The sequence below is a fragment of the Ceratotherium simum genome, chromosome 3 (assembly GCF_057802395.1).
Source record: "Ceratotherium simum simum isolate JZ-2026a chromosome 3, ASM5780239v1, whole genome shotgun sequence".
Taxonomy (NCBI): Eukaryota; Metazoa; Chordata; class Mammalia; order Perissodactyla; family Rhinocerotidae; genus Ceratotherium; species Ceratotherium simum.
The window spans coordinates 37,999,979-38,016,774 of record NC_141902.1 but is presented as its reverse complement, the minus strand read 5'-3'; the positions used below and the strand labels follow the sequence as shown (position 1 = coordinate 38,016,774).

Below are 16,796 nucleotides of genomic sequence, written 5' to 3'. Positions count from 1 at the left end.
CTTGCCGTGAAAGGCTGCTCTTAGCACTGACGCTTGCAGGGCAGCACTCTCCAGAAGCTCTCGAAGGAGCGTATCTTACAGGGCTGGAAGCATGGCTGTGGGTGAGCAGGCCGCCTGCCTGTCATTTTCAAGGGGAACACATTTTTGGGGGGTGCTCCCTAGATTACAGGTGCCTTGAAGACTGGCAGGGTGTGTGTGCAGACTAAAGCTCAGGTGCAGGGTCTGTACCGTTCAGGCGAAGGTTAGTGGTTAATGGTGACGCCCACTGCTGTCTTCTCAGCTGAAATGGAGGTGCAAGAAGGAGGCCAAGTCAGAAGGCGGCTACTCCAGAGACGTCCTCCTGCGGCTTTTTCAGAAGGTCTGCCCTGCTGACTTCCCTCTGTCCTATCATCTCAGGCTGCATCTCAGCCCAAACCCCAGGAGCTCCGTGCCTGAACTTCCCTTGCCGTCTCTACCTGCCTTCTGGTTTTCTGTCTCATAGACCACAGGACAGCCTAGAGACTTCTCCCCAGGCCACGGCCGTCCAGTCACTTGTGTTGCCGTGTGTCCCCTCCAGCCTGGTCTGGCCCTCTCTGCCCAGGTCTAGCCCTTGCCCTCCTTAGAAGCAGAGGGCTTGGCTGAGTGTGGGGAGAGAGGAGGTGGGCATCTGGCATGAAAGCCCCATTCTCTTCACCACCCTCAATTGCTGAGGCAGCTGTGCAGCTCTGCCGTTCTAAGTCCCCTGTCCTTTGCCCAGCTCTCCTTTGCTGTCTTTCTGCATGCCTGGAAAAAGTCCTTTCTTTCCCATCTCTGATCTCCCCTCTCTGGGAACCTAGCAACAAAAAGTTATCCCCCAGCTGAAAAGGCCCCGGCGGGCCTCAGGGCAGCCCGGGTTGTCTCTGGCATGAACTGGGCATCCTGAAGGCTGAGCCATGCTCATCAGGGCCCCCTTGTCCCTACAGTATGGAGAGGTGCTCAACCTGGTGCTTTCCAGTAAGAAGGCAGGCACTGCTGTGGTGGAGTTTGCGACCGTCAAGGCTGCGGTGAGTGCCACGGGAGGCTTTCGGGGGTCTGCCCGTGCCCTGCCAGTTCAGGGCAGGGACCCAATTCTGTGGGCCCTCTGATCTTCGGTATCCACACTCCCAGGGGTCTCTGGTTCAGCTCAGAGCCAGGGTTCCCTAGAAGCCCCCCAGCTCCCGGGAGTAGTGAGACATGAGCAAAGGCATGGATGGGAGAGTGCTCCAGACCAACTTCGTGTTCTGCTGCCTGGCTCCACACCCTCCCCCACCCTCCTGTGGAAGCCGGCATACCTCCAGTTTGGGGCACCGCACTGCCTTCTCCCCTTCTCCCACTCCTCAGTCAGAAGGCTCATACGCCCCACTCGCCCACGAGGAGGGTCAGAGCTTCAGCACAGCATCATAGGAAGGTTGCTGATGTTGCTTGGCTCTCTTGGAGGACGTGAGTGCTGTCTCTGGCTCTTTCTGTGGGGGTAGAGAGAGCCACTGTACAGCTGATGGCAGTGATGGGACCAGGACTGGATGCTGTGTTTGGCAGGAGCTGGCTGTCCAGAATGAAGTGGGCCTGGTCAATAACCCTCTGAAGATTTCCTGGTTGGAGGGACGGCCCCAGGGCGCAGTGGGCCCCGGCCACCCAGGACTGTCACAGGTAAGGAGCCAGGCCTCACCAAACTGGGCCTGCTCAGGGTTTGGGGGCCCTTTTCCTGTTTGGGCTCTTCTAGAGCCCTTTCCTTGCAAATCCAGGTCACAGGGAGTAGAGTGAGATTGGCAGGTCCGCCCACCCGAGCAGGACTGCAATTCCATACTGACCCCTCTTTGTCTCTGAGGGCCAGGGGGCCCCACTCCACACAGAATTCTTAGACCTCACTTTCCCTCCCGTCCCAGTCTTTTGTTGGAGCTCTCAGCATCACCCAAAGGGGTTTTCCTGGCCTGTGGGTTGCTTGGTTGTGGTGTGAAGCATTTGGTGCTTAGATGACCCAGTGCTGTGGGGAAGGGGCAGGTGACACGGGCAGCTGCTTCCTTCCCCAACTCGTTTTCCAGATGTGTCTGTCCCAGCCAGGGACCTACTGTCAAGAGGCAATATCTCCTCTTTAGAAATAACACCGGCTACCTGCTGACCCTGGGGTGCTGCCTGGGTGCCCGACTCGTGGTGAAGCAGACTTTAGCTGACACGTGCCCAACACTAGCTCTTAGTCCTCCCAGCTCCATGAAGGCTTTCGCTCAGCACTCCCCACACATACACACATAGGGCCCTGGTCACACTTGCCCCCACTTTGGTGGGACAGAGAGCTTTCAGGCCAAGAACTCTCCCTTCTCTGAAGTGGCCTGGGGGGCTGTGTGGGAGCCTCAGGCTGATGTGTTCACAGTCCCCTCTGTAGGGAGAACGCCCCTCGGTGCGTCGCAAGGGCTTTGCTCTCACTGCCTGACTCATGCCGCCCCTGCTCCCCTACATGCCCCTCACCTGGCCATGAGGACGGGAAGCTTCCTGGGAGTGTGTCCCAGACGCTAGACAGAGCAGGAAAATGAACTGGTCTGAACCCGACTCAAGACCCTTCTTTAGAGACTTCATTCCCCCACTGTTTTTTTGTTTTTTTTTTAAAACAATTTTTTTTTATTTTTATAATTTTATTTTTTCTCCCAAAGCCCCAGTAGATAGTTGCATGTCATAGCTGCACATCCTTCTAGTTGCTGTATGTGGGACGCGGCCTCAGCATGGCCGGAGAAGCGGTGCATCGGTGTGCGCCCGGGATCCGAACCCGGGCCGCCAGCAGCAGAGCGTGCGCACCCAACCACTAAGCCACGAGGCCGGCCCCCCGCACTGTTAAGTCCCAGCGTTTCCCAGCCCCAGAACTGTGTTAGAACGAACTTTATTCATCATCTCCTGCATCCAGAGGGGAGTCTTTCAGCTCGGCACCTCCACACAGGAGGAGGGAGGGGGAGGTCACAAAGTTTGGAGTGTGGAAGCAGTGTGCGTTGAAGCTTCCCTCTCCCCCCTGCCCTGCTTGGAAAGGCCTGGTGTGTCAGAACCACATGGCCCAGCCGACTTGGGCTCTGGTTTCAAGTCTTCTGGCCAGGTCACAGAGTGGGGCGGTGGTGCAGCCTGTGGCCTTGACCCACTGGGCTTGGCCCTGGGTGGCAGGCCCCCATTGTCAGAGGGTTCCGGCAAGGCAGAGCTCTGCAGTCCTGGTGAAGGATTCTGGACACCAGCTGTGCCTCTTCATGGTAACAGCCATGAGTTTGGGTCCATCCCCTGATCCAGTCCTCCTGTGTTCTCATGGGAGCGGGAAGGAGGGAAATCCACCACTGTTTTTGGTGCATTTCCTGAGGGCTCCCATCACTAATAATCTGGGAATTCCCCAAAGCATCCCTTTACAAGCTGTGTCTGTGCCTTTGGCTGGCATTACCTAGAGCCACCTTCCTCGGGCACTAGGGAGTGCTCTGGGCAGCTGTGTTGGCAGCTTGAGTCTCTCACGCCCCCTTTTCTGCTAAGATTTGTTTGGCCTTTCTCCTGAGTTATGCTCTTTATCTGTATGTGCCTTGCTCTTCCTACTCTACCAGCCCCTCCCTTCCCTTGCAGGCCCATATGCTTCCCACTTTCCCACCACACCACTGGGAGCTCTAGGCCATGGTCTAGGCCAGTGCTGTCCAATAGAACCTTCTCCAGTGATGTTATTATTCCCACTGCACTGTCCAGTGTGGTAGCCGTTAGTCATGTGTGGCTGCTGAGCATTTGAAATGCGGCTAGTGCAACTGAGGAGCTAAATTTTTAATTTTACTTAATTTAAATTAATTCCAACTTGAACAGCTACATGTAGCTAGTGGCTACCATATTGGACAAGGTCAAGCCTGTCATCCCTTTCCCCTCATCTCCCCACTTTCCTCTGCGGCCTGAGTTGGAACACTTTTGCCTAGACCTGTCCTGTAACCTCTCTCTGTTGACAGTGGCTTCAGAGGGGGCTGGCTCAGGGCACCGGTCTGATCTGCCCGGTCTGTGTGTCCTCCACCTCCTGACTTGCCCCTTGCGCCGCCCTCCCCCTCTGCTGGCCTCTGCCTGGTCCCTGTGGTTGTAGGTGTGGCCTCCCTTTCCCAGCCAGCTGCCTTCAGGGCTCCTGCCAGCAAGTGCCCCCCTCACAACATTTCCAGCTTGCCTCTGCGCCTCTGTCCTGCACTCTGGGGTGACTTGGAGGACTGTTCGGGACCCAGAGGGCAGGCAGGACCCTGGATTCCTATCCCCACCTTCTTCTTGATCCACAACTGTACCCTCCTTCCCTGGGTCCCCAGGCTCTGGCTCTTCCAGTCACCCCACCTCTGCCCACCCTCACCCCATTCAGAAGCTGGGCTCATTGGGAAATTGCTCCCTCAGCATCTGTAGAACTTCTTCAAGAAGTGAAATCCCCAGGTCCACTTTGAAGGAGAAGAAGGCATCATTGAGGTCCGGAGCAGGTGTCCTCTGGAAGGGAGGAGTGTCCAAAAGGTCCTCCTTGGAGCACTGGTGGAGGGCGCCCGCCAGGGAGAGCGCCGAGGGCAGGGTTGCCGAGTACGCAGCCGTGTAGGCAGGTGGGGGCTCCAGGATGTTGGGGCAGCTGGAGCTCTCTCGATAGAGGCGCGGGGGCTTCGGGGGGGCCAGCAGGGTGGCCCGGGGCTGCTCATCCCCCCACAGCGGCAGGCGCCGGCCATCTGGCCTTCCTTGCAGCTCCCGGATGACCTCTCGGTTGCTGTACTCCTCATGGTCCCCGCCAGCTGTGCTGGCCTGGCTAAGCACGCTGCCCTGTCGCCGGAGTCGCCGCGGCCGCCCCAGGCTCAGCCGCTTGAAGAAGGAGGCGTTGCGGAAGGAGCCTTTCCGCCAGGTCTCCATGGGACCCAGGGGAGCCAGCAGACAAGCCTGCTACCTCCGAAGCCTGGTTCAAGAGCAGCTGGGGACCATCTGGTTCTCTGCTGGAGCAGTGAATGTCAGGAGTCAGGGAGACAGCCCTAGTGGGCTAGGAGCGGAGGCCTCTGGCCAGCATCTTGGGTGGTGAGATGCGGTCCCAGAAAGAGGGTGCTTTTGTCCAGGAGAGCAGAGAGCTGAGAGTTTCCCAGAGGGACAGGAGTGGCCTGGTGACTTGATAGAGCAGTGGAAAAAACCCTAAGAGGAAGCAGCGGCACTTACTGGAGCCGGAGTGAGGGCAGCTCCCGTGGAGTCAGCAGTGGATCTCTCCAGGCAAGAGCAGCCTGTGCCCCTTCCCCAGAGCTGGGCTTCCCATGGGCCCAGCTCACCTTCTCTCCCTGGCCCCTGCACCCATCTCCAGAGCAGTGCAGGGCTGTGCCTCTCTGCCGGCAGCTCCTGGACTCTGATGAGTGGCGTGGCTGTTTGTGCCGGTGTGTGGCGGTGGAGATGTGTTGTTGTTTGCAGCTGACTCAGTCAGGTGGGAAGCCGGGTTTCATACTCTGAGGTAATTGCAGCATCCGCAGGCAGGGATTGGGCAGCCGTGGCCAACACCCGAGGGCACTGGGGAGCTTAAGATTACTCTGGGGAATCGTCTGGGGGCAGCCTTCCTTTATGTGTCACCACGCTGCCTCCTTTTCCCTCATAGCCCCACCACCCTGGGCCCTAGGAGGCAGGCCCGGCTCCCCAGCCCCCAGTGTGTCTGGGAGGGAGGAGCCCAGGGAGGGTGGGAGTTAATTGAAAGGCAGGCATGTGGAACAATTGTTGGGGAAGGAAGAGAGACCTGTCCCTGGTGTGGGTGACTCAGCTCTGGGGCCTGGTGACAGGCCCTCATTAGCAGAACCTGCAGGTATGGGGGGAAGGAGGCAGAGGGTGTGTTAGCAGCGAGCAGCCCCATGCCTGTAAAGGGCTGGCTCCTGCCAGGGCTGGGCTTGGGGCATGCCAGGGTGACTCCAAGTTTTCTTGGCACAGCAGCATTACCTTGGGGAGGAGAGATTTGTCCTCCCCTTGGCCTGACACCCAGTCTAGCTGTTCTGTTTCCTCATCCCTCCTCGATTGACCCAGATGGCCTCAGCAGGAAAGAGCAGTTGAGGGCCTGAGTCCTGCTGCCTCCTACCCCCCTGTGCTCCACTCCTTCGCCTCCGGCCGCCTGGGCCTCATTTGGGGTCTGTCCTCTGTGGAGGGGGCTGGGCCACATGGGGCTACCCTGAATTGTCAGCTAGTGCTCTGGGCCAAGCTTAGATAGGTGGGTCGGGCTGGGAGGGCAACTCTTGTCGGAGCTTCTGCTGCAGCCCAGGAGAGAGGAGGAGCAGGGGCATCTGAGCTGAATATCGCTTTCTGGTTCTGTACACCCCTTAACTCCAAACCAGTTGGCCAGGGCCTGGCATCTTAACCCCAGCCACTCCCTTCTTATTCCCCGGGTCACTGACCACCAGGCTTCCTCCCGGGCTTATTCCATGACAGTGCACCAGCTCGGGGTACCAGAGAACAGGGTTCAGCAGTGTTCTCTTCTGTGCAGCCCCCCTGGCCTGGCTCTCTTCTGTGCCAAGCCAGGTGGGATTCACACTTCACACAGCTTCAGCTGCACTGAGGGAGGAAGTGATTTAATTCCCACTGCAGACCTTATCAGGGTGTGGCGTTGGTGGTTCAGGGCTCCACTGTAGAGCAGCCTCTCCACCCCACAGCCTGGCCCAATGAGGTGATTGTTTATTATTCTTTTGATTATTAAAATATAGCACCATTTAATCCCTTGGACTGTGCTGGCAAGATCATAAAAGAAAAAGCCACGAGCCCTGCCCTGCAGGAGCGAGCCCTGGTGTGTATTTTTAGGAGGCGAGCCGGCCCCATGCTTGTTTCTCTCTCCTCCTAGGGTGGGGCTCCCTGCCCCTGTGTCCTCGGCAGGAGCCCGACTACAGGGATCGGGGGCAGCTGGGAGGGGGCAGCGCTCTCGCCTCTGCCTGGCAGAGCGGAGTGGATTCCTGTACCTCTGACAACCTGCCTTCACTGGGAAACTGAGCAGCAGAAACCACAGGGTGGAGGAAATGAGTGTCAGATAAAGGGCTGAGAGGAAATGAAGGGAGATGAGGGCCTGGCTAGGGCATGAGGAAGTGATTCACCTGGGAAAGATGAAGCAGAGCTGACTGTAGCTGTGAAGGGCCTGGGAAAGGGGAGTTGGCAGTGACAGCTGGTTGAGATGGGCGGAAGGGGAGCCAGCTGCGGGCCTGGCAGCGAAAGGCCTGCTTGCTCTGAAGGGATATGGGGAAGTTGGGATTGCAAGCTATTCCAGGGGCCTTCCCCTCCTGGCATCCTCCCTCGTTGACTCTTGACTGCAGCTCTGCCTGGGCCCCGACCTCCAGGTCTAGAGACTGTGGAGCTGTGCTCTGCTGCTCTTAACCCCTCCCTGCCCCCCCCCTTACCCCTTGTCCTCCAGGGCTCAGTGCTGTCCGAGAGGGACTACGAGAGCCTCGTCATGATGCGCATGCGCCAGGCAGCTGAGCGGCAACAGCTGATCGCCCAGATGCAGCAGGAGGACAAGACGGCACAGCCCACGTAGCCTCCAGCCCTGCCCCCCACAGCCCGTTTCTTACATATCACCAATAAACTTTTTTTTTTTTTTAAAGAGTCTACTTCTATTGCATACATAGGTGTGAGGTGCTGGCCTGCCTGAGCGTGGCCCTTGTTTCTGGGCTCTGCCTCAAAGGGCTCCACCCAGGCCTGGCTCTCCCTCCCCGGGAGCAGGCAGACCTCCCCGAGAGGCGCTCGGCGTGGTGAGAGGCAGTGCCCAGCAGAGGACCAACCACTCATCACAGCGCTTTATTGGCTTGGCCTAGCTATGCAAGACCCTCCTGCCCAGTCCTGGGGCCATGGTCTGCCCAGCTCCTGGCCAGGGGTAGCCTGGCTTTTGCTGGCCCCTAGGCCTGCCCACAAAACATGGCCCCTTCCAGGGCCCTCGGCCAGGCCTGAAGCCAGAAGGGCAGCAGGGAGCACCAGGGTAAGGGGCCCTGCCCTCCCTCCTGCTGAGGCAGGTTTCAGGGAAGGCCCTTCACTGCCCAGTGTTCTGGGCCAAGGAGAGTGATGATTTGGGAAGAGAAGGGCAGGGCAGTGAGTGAGGCTGGGTCGGGGGGTGGGGGGAGGGGGGAGGTTGGGGCCCATGGCAACCCCTCCAAAGGGGTGCCCCGTCTACTACTCATGTGAGGGGGTCACTCCTTGTGCAGGCACCACACCAGCGTCTGGCCCACCCCCGTCATGCTCAGCACACGGAAGCCCCTGCGTTCCAGCTTGTCCAGGACTATGCGAGGGGGGTCATTGACGTAGTACTCCCAACTGCAAAGAGAAGAGGGGGCAGTGTGAGGGGGGACACAGGGCAAGCTCCGCATACAAATACAAAGCTGGTATCTGCTGAGGACGGGGTCTGGCCAGGAATACTCACAGCAGTGACCAACATTTGCTGGGTGCCTTCCGGGTGCCAGACTAAGTGCACACTCCCTGCCCCCTCCCCTGCTCAGCACTTTGCTTGCCTGATCTCATCGTTCCTCCTAACAACCTAAGAAGTTACCACTTTCCCCGTGTCGTACAGATAGCAAAACCCGTGTTAGTCTGATGACAGCCCCACGTGCCCTGGGCCACTGCACTATTCCAGAGGAGTGGCCTGCTCTCCCCGGGTCCTCCCCCAGGCCTCTGCCCCCTCTTGCTGCCCTGGCTGTTCTGCAGTCCTGGAGCAACAGGTTGGCCCCTAATAATAGCTCCTGGCTCTGGGTGCCGCTTCCCAGCATAGAAAATGCTTGGTTTCTCTTCTTTCAGGGTTGATTCTGAAGGGCCGTCAAGTGGGTAAAGGGCTCAAGCCCCAAACTGGGCATCAAGTGGCTGAGTCCCTAGGCAGCAGCTGAGCCGAAAGTAGGACACAGGCTGCCTTCTCCCTGTTTCTAGAGCTTCGCTTTGTTACTCAGCTGGCTCTTCAAGACAGAAACATTTCTCTCTGTGCCTGTCTTTGCCTTGATGGGATCCAGCTTGGAGATGAGAGGGCAGGGCAAGGAACAGTCCACTTACAGAGTCGTATACCCAGGGAATGGGGCTCTGTCCTGGGGTTCTCTTGTGAAGAGAGGGCCAGTGGGAAAGCTTTCAGAGCAAGACTCAGGGGTCTGTGATGAGGCTGCAGACGGACCCACCCTGCAGAGGTCAGAGCCCCAGAATGCAGGCCAAGGGGCTCTGAGGCTGGCCAGTAGTACTGTCCCTGGGCTTGATGGTTGTGTAAAGGGAACAGGGACAGGCCTAGGGGCTGTCAGGGAGAAGATACTTAGGAATGCCACTACTTACAAGTTGTTTCCTAGGACGCTTCTTTTTGAGGCCCCCAGATGCTGCATTAGCTCTGGATCTGAGTGCTCATCGCCCACCATGGTGGGGCCCACCTCCTGCAAGGTAAGTCACAGCGGCTGCTCGGCGGGCTGCCAGGTAGAGGTGGAAGGTCTCATGTCTCCTTCTTCCCCTGCCTGCTGGCCCTGAGCCAGCTTCAGTTAAAGGCTAGAGCGGGTATGAGGAACCTTGGGGGCTGAGCACAAGCTGGGAAGCGGTGGGGCCTGTCAGTGATCAGGCTGAGCAGTGTGGGGCCTCTCTAGCCCCTCCAGGCTGAGCTGGGCATTGCCTGATTGTTGGCATCTGCATGCCAGGCACCACCGCCCGTGTGTGTGTATCAGAATCATCTGGAGAACAGAGAAATGAAAACATACCTCCACACAAAAACTTGTACACCAATGTTCATAGCATTTTCATAATAGCCAAAAAGTAGGAACAACCTAAATGTTTGTCAGCTGATGAATGGATAGATAAAACGTGGTATACCCATACAATGGAATCCTATTTGGCAATAAAAAGGAATGAGTACTGACACACGCTACAATACGGATGAACCCTGAAAACATTACGTACGTGAAAGAAGCCAGACACAAAAAGACCAAGTATCATGACAGCAAGTAGATTAATGGTTACCTAAGGCTGGGGGGCTCAGGGGAAATGAGGAGTGACGGGTAAGATCCAGGGTATGGGAACAGGGTTTCTTTTTAAGGTGATGGAAATGTTCCAAAATTGATTATGCTGATGGTTGCACAACTCTAAATATGCTTTAAAAAAAAGCAAACAACCCCACTGAATTGCACACTTTGGTGAATTCTATGGTTAGTATGTATAATATATCAATAAAGCTGCAATATTAAAAAAATATAAAGAATCACCTGAGGAGCACTAAATTCCCAAGCCCCAGGCTTACAATGTTTCAGGAGGTCTGGCGAGGGGCCCAGGAGTCAGCATTTTAACACCTGCACAGATGACTTGTTCTCAAACTCTTGCCCTAGGGCACTGCCAAGACCCCTCCTGTCATGTGGTTAGCCCTTTCCTTCATCCCAAGGAAGCTGTGTACCCTCGGATGGATCACCCAAGCACTGGGGAGTGGGAAGGGACAGAGGAGCATCCTGCTGCCCAGCTGGGGGACCCAGTCATATCATTCTGAAGCTGAAAGGGAACTCCTGGGGCGACCAGCACCGTCTTGGACCAGAATATTGCGGCCAGAGAAAGGGGCGTGACTTCTGACTCCTGGCTGGTGTTCTCCCCACCTCTCACGCTAAGGCCTGTTTCCCCTTTCCTTCTTCACGAGCACGAAGTTCTTTCTTCTCTTCCCTTCCTAGGGCCTCGGGATCGCTCTTCCTGGAAGTGCCTATGGCTGCAGCTAGTGGCTCTGGATAGGCCAGGCGCTTGGCATAGGTGTTTTAGTGTCTTAGCACGTCCTTTTCTTTTCCAAACCTCTTTCCCTCAGGTTATTCCACTTTTCCCCCCCGCGGAGCGGCTCTGTGTGGGGCGGTGCGTGCTGCACAGGTGAGGCGAGGGCTTCCGGGGCCCCTCCCGCGGACAGGTAGGACAGGAGCCGCCGGGACCTACGCACCTGGCCGCCTTCGCGGCCCTGGAGGCGGCGGGCCGGCCAGAGCTCCCTGAGTGCCAGAACCCGGGCTGAGTCCGATCCGCAGCCTCCCTCCCGACGGCCCGAGGGGGCGTGTCCCGGGCGGCTTCCGGGTCCAGGCACCGCGGGCGCTGCCCAGGAATGAGGCGCCACGGGCGGTCGCAGCCCCCTCGGCCCGGGCCCGGCCCCAACTCCAACTGGCCGGGCGCCGGGTACTCACCATGCGGATCTGGGTGCTGATGAGCAGGTAGGGCATGGTGCGCGCGTCCCGGCCGGGCTCCCACCCTCGGCTTCAGGCCGGCGTCGACGCCAGCTCCTCGGGCTCCGGGACCGCGACCCGCCGCCGCGAGTCCCGTTACTCCCGCTCCGGCCTCGTTGGCTCCAGTCCCGGTGCGCCCGGCCCGTGACCGCCGCGGCCGGCCAATCAGGAGCGGGCGCCCGTGACGCGCCCCGGCCCTCGGCGACTTGGGGCCCGCCCCCTGCCCTCCAGGCATCGCCCTGGGACGCGGGGTGCGACCGTGGCTTCCGCGGCGGTCCCGCCGCGAGGAGGGGTGCGTGTTAGGGGGGCCGCTCCCTTACCCGCGGGCTGGAGGTGGGTGGCCCGCCAGGCTCGGCCGGCTGCAGCGGGCCGTGGCGCCAGGCGCGCGTGTTGTCTTTGCGCCCTCTTACTGCAACACCTCCAGTAACAGGTTCCAAAGTCCTGCTGGTCCCCGCCCTCGTCCCTGTGAAGCAGAGGAGGGAGCCGACCTCAGGGACGCCTCTAAAGCTTTTAGCGGATCCCCACTTCCCGTCCCCAAGACACGGTCTCCAGAGACGATGTCAGCGCGCGGGAGACAGGAGAAGGAGGCTTGGGGCTACAGCTGAAATGCCAACTCGGGTGCACTGCTCATTCCCGCCTCCCCGACGGTAATTCCCAGTACAGCAGCGGGGCCTCGCATTTCTGTGGCCCTGTAGGTAAATCTGCAAAGGAACTGAGCGCTTGGCCGGGTGCCAGGCCTGGAAGGACTTAACCCAACCGATCTGGGTCCTTAGTTCCGAGAGCTTCTCGCGAAGCTGGAGAAACGTGGCTCACGCGCAGGAGAACACGGGGCAACTCCGGGCAACAGAAACTACTCCCCCCGCCCCAGCCTCCAATGAGAGGGCATCGAGTTCACCTCGACATGTGCACGCCCTCTTCTGGCTGTATCAAAATCTGACACCTCAACATTCCTGACCTGCCTTGTTGGTGATTGGTTCTCTAAAAAACAAAGCAAAACAACAGCCTGTAACCTTCCCTCCCTGCCTTTGACAAATCTTCACTTCACTGAAGGGTACTTACAGAGCGTGCCCTGTGCCTCCAGCACGTGGACGGATGTGGAGAGTGCTCTAAGGGAAGTGGGAAGTTGTAATCCTAAAGGATCCTTACTGGTCTAATTTATTATTCTGTAGTCTCTACCCCTCTTCTCTACCTCCAGGACTAACAATTTAGCTAGAGAGATAAGACATATACGTGCTTAACAAAAGATTTGTTAAACTGACAAAGGATTAATGTCCAGCACATACAAAGAACTCCTACAAATCAATGAGAAAAAGATAAATCAGTAGAAGAAACATGGGCAAATGACTCAAATAGGCACTTTTCAAAAGAGGGAATGGAACTGGCCAATAAACATATAACATGATGTTCAATATCATTGGAAATCCCAGAAATGCAAATTAAACTACATTTTAAACCACAATGAGATATTGCCTTAATGATTTGCACACACACAAAAATCTGTAAACATCAAGTATTGGTGAAGATGTCTAACAACTGGAACACTACTGTTGGGATTGCAAATTGTTATGATTGCTACAATCACCTTGGAAATCAATTTGGCATCATCTAGTAAAGCTAGATGCCTCCCTATGACCCAGCCAAACCTCTCCCAGATAAACCTCAGGAAAACTCACTGACACGAATCCTGATCCATGTGCAAGAATATTCCTAACAGCACTGTTTGTAGTGAGGAAGAAACTGGAAACAGTCCTTATGTCCATCGAAAGTGGAGTAAATTTTTAGATTCATACAGTGGAAACTGTATAGCAATGAAAGTGCTGAGTGAAAAAGCAAATCTTGGAAAAATATGGAATAATTATATTTACATAAAGCTCACAAAGTTGCAAAACTAAGCAATAAATTGTTTGGGGATAAAAACATGTGGCCAAATTATAAAGAAAAGTAAAGGAATGATAAATGTAATATTCAGGGTAGTGGTTACCCCTGAGAAAAGGGAAAGGGACAGGATGGGGACAGACATGCAGGAGTCTTAAAAGGCAAAACTGATGTTCTCTTTCTTCCACTAGGACGTGGGTGCAAAGGGTTATAAATGTCCTCAATCTTTATACATGTATTATAAATACTCTTTTGTAGCCATTAAACATTTTCTAAGAACAATTAAAACAATAAGAATGATTTTTTAAAGTGTCAAGTACCTTAGAGGTTAGACATAATGGGTAAGGCCATTATTCCAAGGCATTTGACTATGTCACCTCTCTGGGCAGAGCCAGGTAGATAAGGCTCTCATGTTCTGGGCAGAGAGCAGAACAGGAATCTGGGGTCTGCTCTGCTCTCCTCTCTAAGGCTGGGCTATGGAGGGATGGGAAGGAGTGCATATCTCAGGCTGCTAGAGCTTTATTACATTTGCAAAACTGGTCTGCAGATGCAGCGTAAGATAGAGAGCTCCATCCAGATTCACTCACCCCGCTGCTGACTGCCCTGGCAGCCGCACGCTCGCCAGATAACATCTTTAATATCCAGGGAGAAATGAATTCCCCCTTGGTCTGCCCGTCTGGCCTTGCCTCATGCCACAATCAGTTTATCTGGCAGATCTTCCTCCCCTGAAAAAGGAGGAGAAATTGTTCTTTCACAACTCAGCTTTTCGTCCTGAAAGCATCGTCAAAGTGGCAGAGCCTGGATATTGGTCATTCCTTCTTTCCTCCTTCCTCTATTCAGCTTTTATGGATGGCTTCTGCGTTGGAGCTGTTCTAGGTACAGGGGATGAGGAGATGAATCAGGCATGAACCCCATCCTGGAAGAGTGAGCAGTCCAGTGGCGTAGACAGATAGCAAATAATCATGGCACCAAGTGTCATGGAGGTAACTGAGCATGAGGAGCAAAGAAAGATAAAAAGATTGATTCTACCAAGGTGGTGGTGTGGGAAGGTTTCCCAGAGGAAGTGAATTTTTATTCTAAAATAAAGTTAATATTTTTTCTTATTACAAAAGAAACACATGCTTATTTCAGAAAAATGAGAAAAAAATGGAAAAAGGGTATTAAAAACACTCTTTTCTCACCATCAACACAATCGTAGTTAATCCCTTAGTGTATCTCAAGAGATACTAATTGAACTGAATCCTTAAAAATGAGTAGAAGGGGGCTGGCCCCGTGGCTTAGCAGTTAAGTGCGCGCGCTCCGCTGCTGGCGGCCCGGGGTCGGATCCCAGGCGTGCACCCATGCACCGCTTCTCCGGCCATGGTGTGGCCGCGTCCCACATGCAGCAACTACAAGGATGTGCAGCTATGACATACAACTATCTACTGGGGCTTTGGGGGAAAAAATAAATAAATAAATAAAATTAAAAAAAAATGAATAGAAGGTATTGGTGAAGTTCTATTCCTTAAGCTATGGGGTGGGTACCTCACTGCTTTTTTTTTTTTTTTTGGTGAAGAAGATTAGCCCTGAGCTAACATCCATTGCCAATCCTCCTCTTTTTGCTGAGGAAGATTGGCCCTGGGCTAACATCCGTGCCCATCTTCCTCTACATCTGGGATGCTGCCACAGCATGGCTTGATGAATGGTGCATATGTCCGTGCCCAGGATCCGAACCTGTGAACCTCAGGCTGCTGAAGTGGAGCCCGTGAACCCAACCACTATGCCACTGGGCTGGCCCCCCTCATTGCTTTTAAATTATTCTTTACAATGTACATATAAATTAAATGTACTCTTTTGTGTGTAAAATATCTCACAATTAAAAGGTAAATAAATATAATATCTAGGGCCGGCCCCGTGGCTTAGTGGTTAAGTGCGCGCGCTCCGCTGCTGGCGGCCCAGGTTCGCATCCCGGGCGCGCACCCACGCACTGCTTTGCTGGCCATGCTGAGGCTGCGTCCCACATGCAGCAACTAGAAGGATGTGCAGCTATGACATACAACTATCTACTGGGGCTTTGGGGGAAAAAATAAATAAAAATATATATATATATAATATCTAGTCAAGGACTTTGGGAGGACTGGTCTAGATACTTCGGCTGTCACTAAAATAAACTAAATTTTAACTCTTCAGAAATGTTGATGATAAAATTGGAATCATAGTCCATAAAATCCTGTATTTTTAGTTTCTAAAATTACAAGAAGTTGAGCCAGCCCTGATGGCCTAGTGGTTAACGTTCGGTGCTCTCACTGCTTTGGGTGGCCTGGGTTTGTTTCTCGGTGGTGGAACTATTACTGGCCCACGTGGGGCCTTCTGCTCGCCACAAGACATGCCAATAGTCAAGAGGCAAAGTAGTAGGAGAAAAAGGACTTTTTTATTACAGCTTGCTAGCAAGAGGGAAGATGGCCAACTCATGTCCAAAAGAACCATTTTAAGGGGGCGCAAAATCTTACAGCAGTTATATAGGCCATTGGGTTATTGGGGAGGGGGTTAGGAATGTTGACCTTCTGGTCTTACAGACAGGAGTGCCACACCAGATATTTCAGTCTTCGCTGATGATGGCTATCAGAGTAGATTCTCTGTTCGGGGGTCATCACATTCCTAAGGAACTCAAGAAAACGAAGTTTTCATCTTGTCACAGCTGGGAGGTACATACACAAACAGGGGTCATAAAATCTACAGAGCAGTTAGACCTCCTGGAGGGTGCATATCCAGCTGGGTTAGTTTGTCAGAGGTCATTCAAAGTTACAATAGAGTTTTTCTTTTCTGCAATGGCTTCCCTCATGTCAACCTTGTCTTGAGCTGGTATCAGAACCACCTGTCTGTCAGTTGCCATGCTGTGGCAGTGGCTCACATATAAGAGCTAGAAGGACGTACAGCTAGGATTACAACCATGCACTGGGGCTTTGGGAAGGGAAAAGAAAAAGAGGAAGATTGGCAACAGATGTTAGCTCAGGGTAAATCTTTCCTTGCAAAAAAAAAAATTACAAGTTGTGTAAGATCATAAGAATAAAATGGAATTATAAAAGAATCTGTGGGCCACTGGTGGGCACAGAAAAACTGATGCACACAGATTAAAAAAAAAAAAGAGCAAGTGGTAGCTGAACCAATTTAAGCAATCAGAGGTCAACTTAAATTTCAGCCTCACTCAAATGTTAGAAAATGTTATCAGTAGAGGAATGAATTTCATTTACATTCTGGAAATGGAAAAATAGTTTATAATCGTATCCCTGGTTAATGTAATAATGACAATGTAAGGTTTAAGATTTTTTTTTAGTGCTGGGGTATGCATCTATGAGTTTTTAAGTGTCAGCTGGCAGAAGCTGGCCCTGGGAACTCAGGGACCTCCTGTGGATAACCAACAATTTATCTGTTCTAATTTGAACTGCCAAAGGTGCTATTGTCTAATGCTTAGTAAAGGGTTTGAGTAGAAATGCATAAACTAATAAAGCCCAAATCAAATAAAGTCTGAGTTATGGCAGAGTGCTATGGAAAGGTAGGGAGGGGGTGGTATTTTCCACGTAGAGAATGGGTCATTCTAGGCAGAAGCGACAGTAGACGTGAAAGTAGAAGGCGTGAATTTGTTGAGCATATTCCGGAAACACCAGGTAATCAATTGGTGTGATTGGAGGGGAAACGAGACCTCAGCTGGCTCAGACCCTGGGGGTTACTGCTGGAGCATCCGGCCCTAGAAGTCTCCCAGCTTTCCTCCTTGTCTCCTCCCTTCTCCCCTCTTCTCTGTGCCCCTTTCCCGCTCTCTGC

At 54.1% G+C, this 16,796-nt stretch overlaps 3 protein-coding genes across 4 annotated transcripts in view; 1 reads left to right on the top strand and 2 right to left on the bottom strand.

Moving 5' to 3' along the window:
- Positions 1–7,540, top strand: part of DNAJC17 (DnaJ heat shock protein family (Hsp40) member C17) — a 35,132-nt gene extending 27,592 nt beyond the window's left edge. The window contains exons 8-12 of one of the 2 annotated variants that reach the window (XM_087425280.1): positions 281–358; positions 942–1,022; positions 1,534–1,644; positions 6,657–6,736; positions 7,352–7,540. In XM_087425280.1, the coding sequence (XP_087281406.1) occupies positions 281–358; positions 942–1,022; positions 1,534–1,644; positions 6,657–6,695 (309 nt within the window). In that variant the 3' untranslated portion in view covers positions 6,696–6,736; positions 7,352–7,540. The remainder of the gene's footprint in view (positions 1–280; positions 359–941; positions 1,023–1,533; positions 1,645–6,656; positions 6,737–7,351) is intronic. The other variant, XM_004421424.3, reaches the window with a different exon arrangement.
- On the bottom strand, positions 2,611–7,352 carry C3H15orf62 (chromosome 3 C15orf62 homolog). Its single transcript, XM_087425285.1, has 2 exons — positions 5,253–7,352; positions 2,611–5,121 (listed from the first exon to the last, which is right to left on the bottom strand). Exon 2 carries the CDS (start codon positions 4,849–4,851, stop codon positions 4,324–4,326), a length of 528 nt encoding a protein of 175 aa, XP_087281411.1. The 5' UTR covers positions 4,852–5,121; positions 5,253–7,352; the 3' UTR covers positions 2,611–4,323.
- On the bottom strand, positions 7,522–11,285 carry GCHFR (GTP cyclohydrolase I feedback regulator). The gene is made up of 3 exons (XM_004421423.3): positions 11,085–11,285; positions 9,235–9,329; positions 7,522–8,244 (listed from the first exon to the last, which is right to left on the bottom strand). The coding sequence occupies exons 1-3, from the start codon at positions 11,118–11,120 to the stop codon at positions 8,121–8,123; spliced, it is 255 nt and encodes an 84-aa protein (XP_004421480.1). The 5' UTR covers positions 11,121–11,285; the 3' UTR covers positions 7,522–8,120.
- Between the last annotated feature and the right edge of the window lie 5,511 nt (positions 11,286–16,796).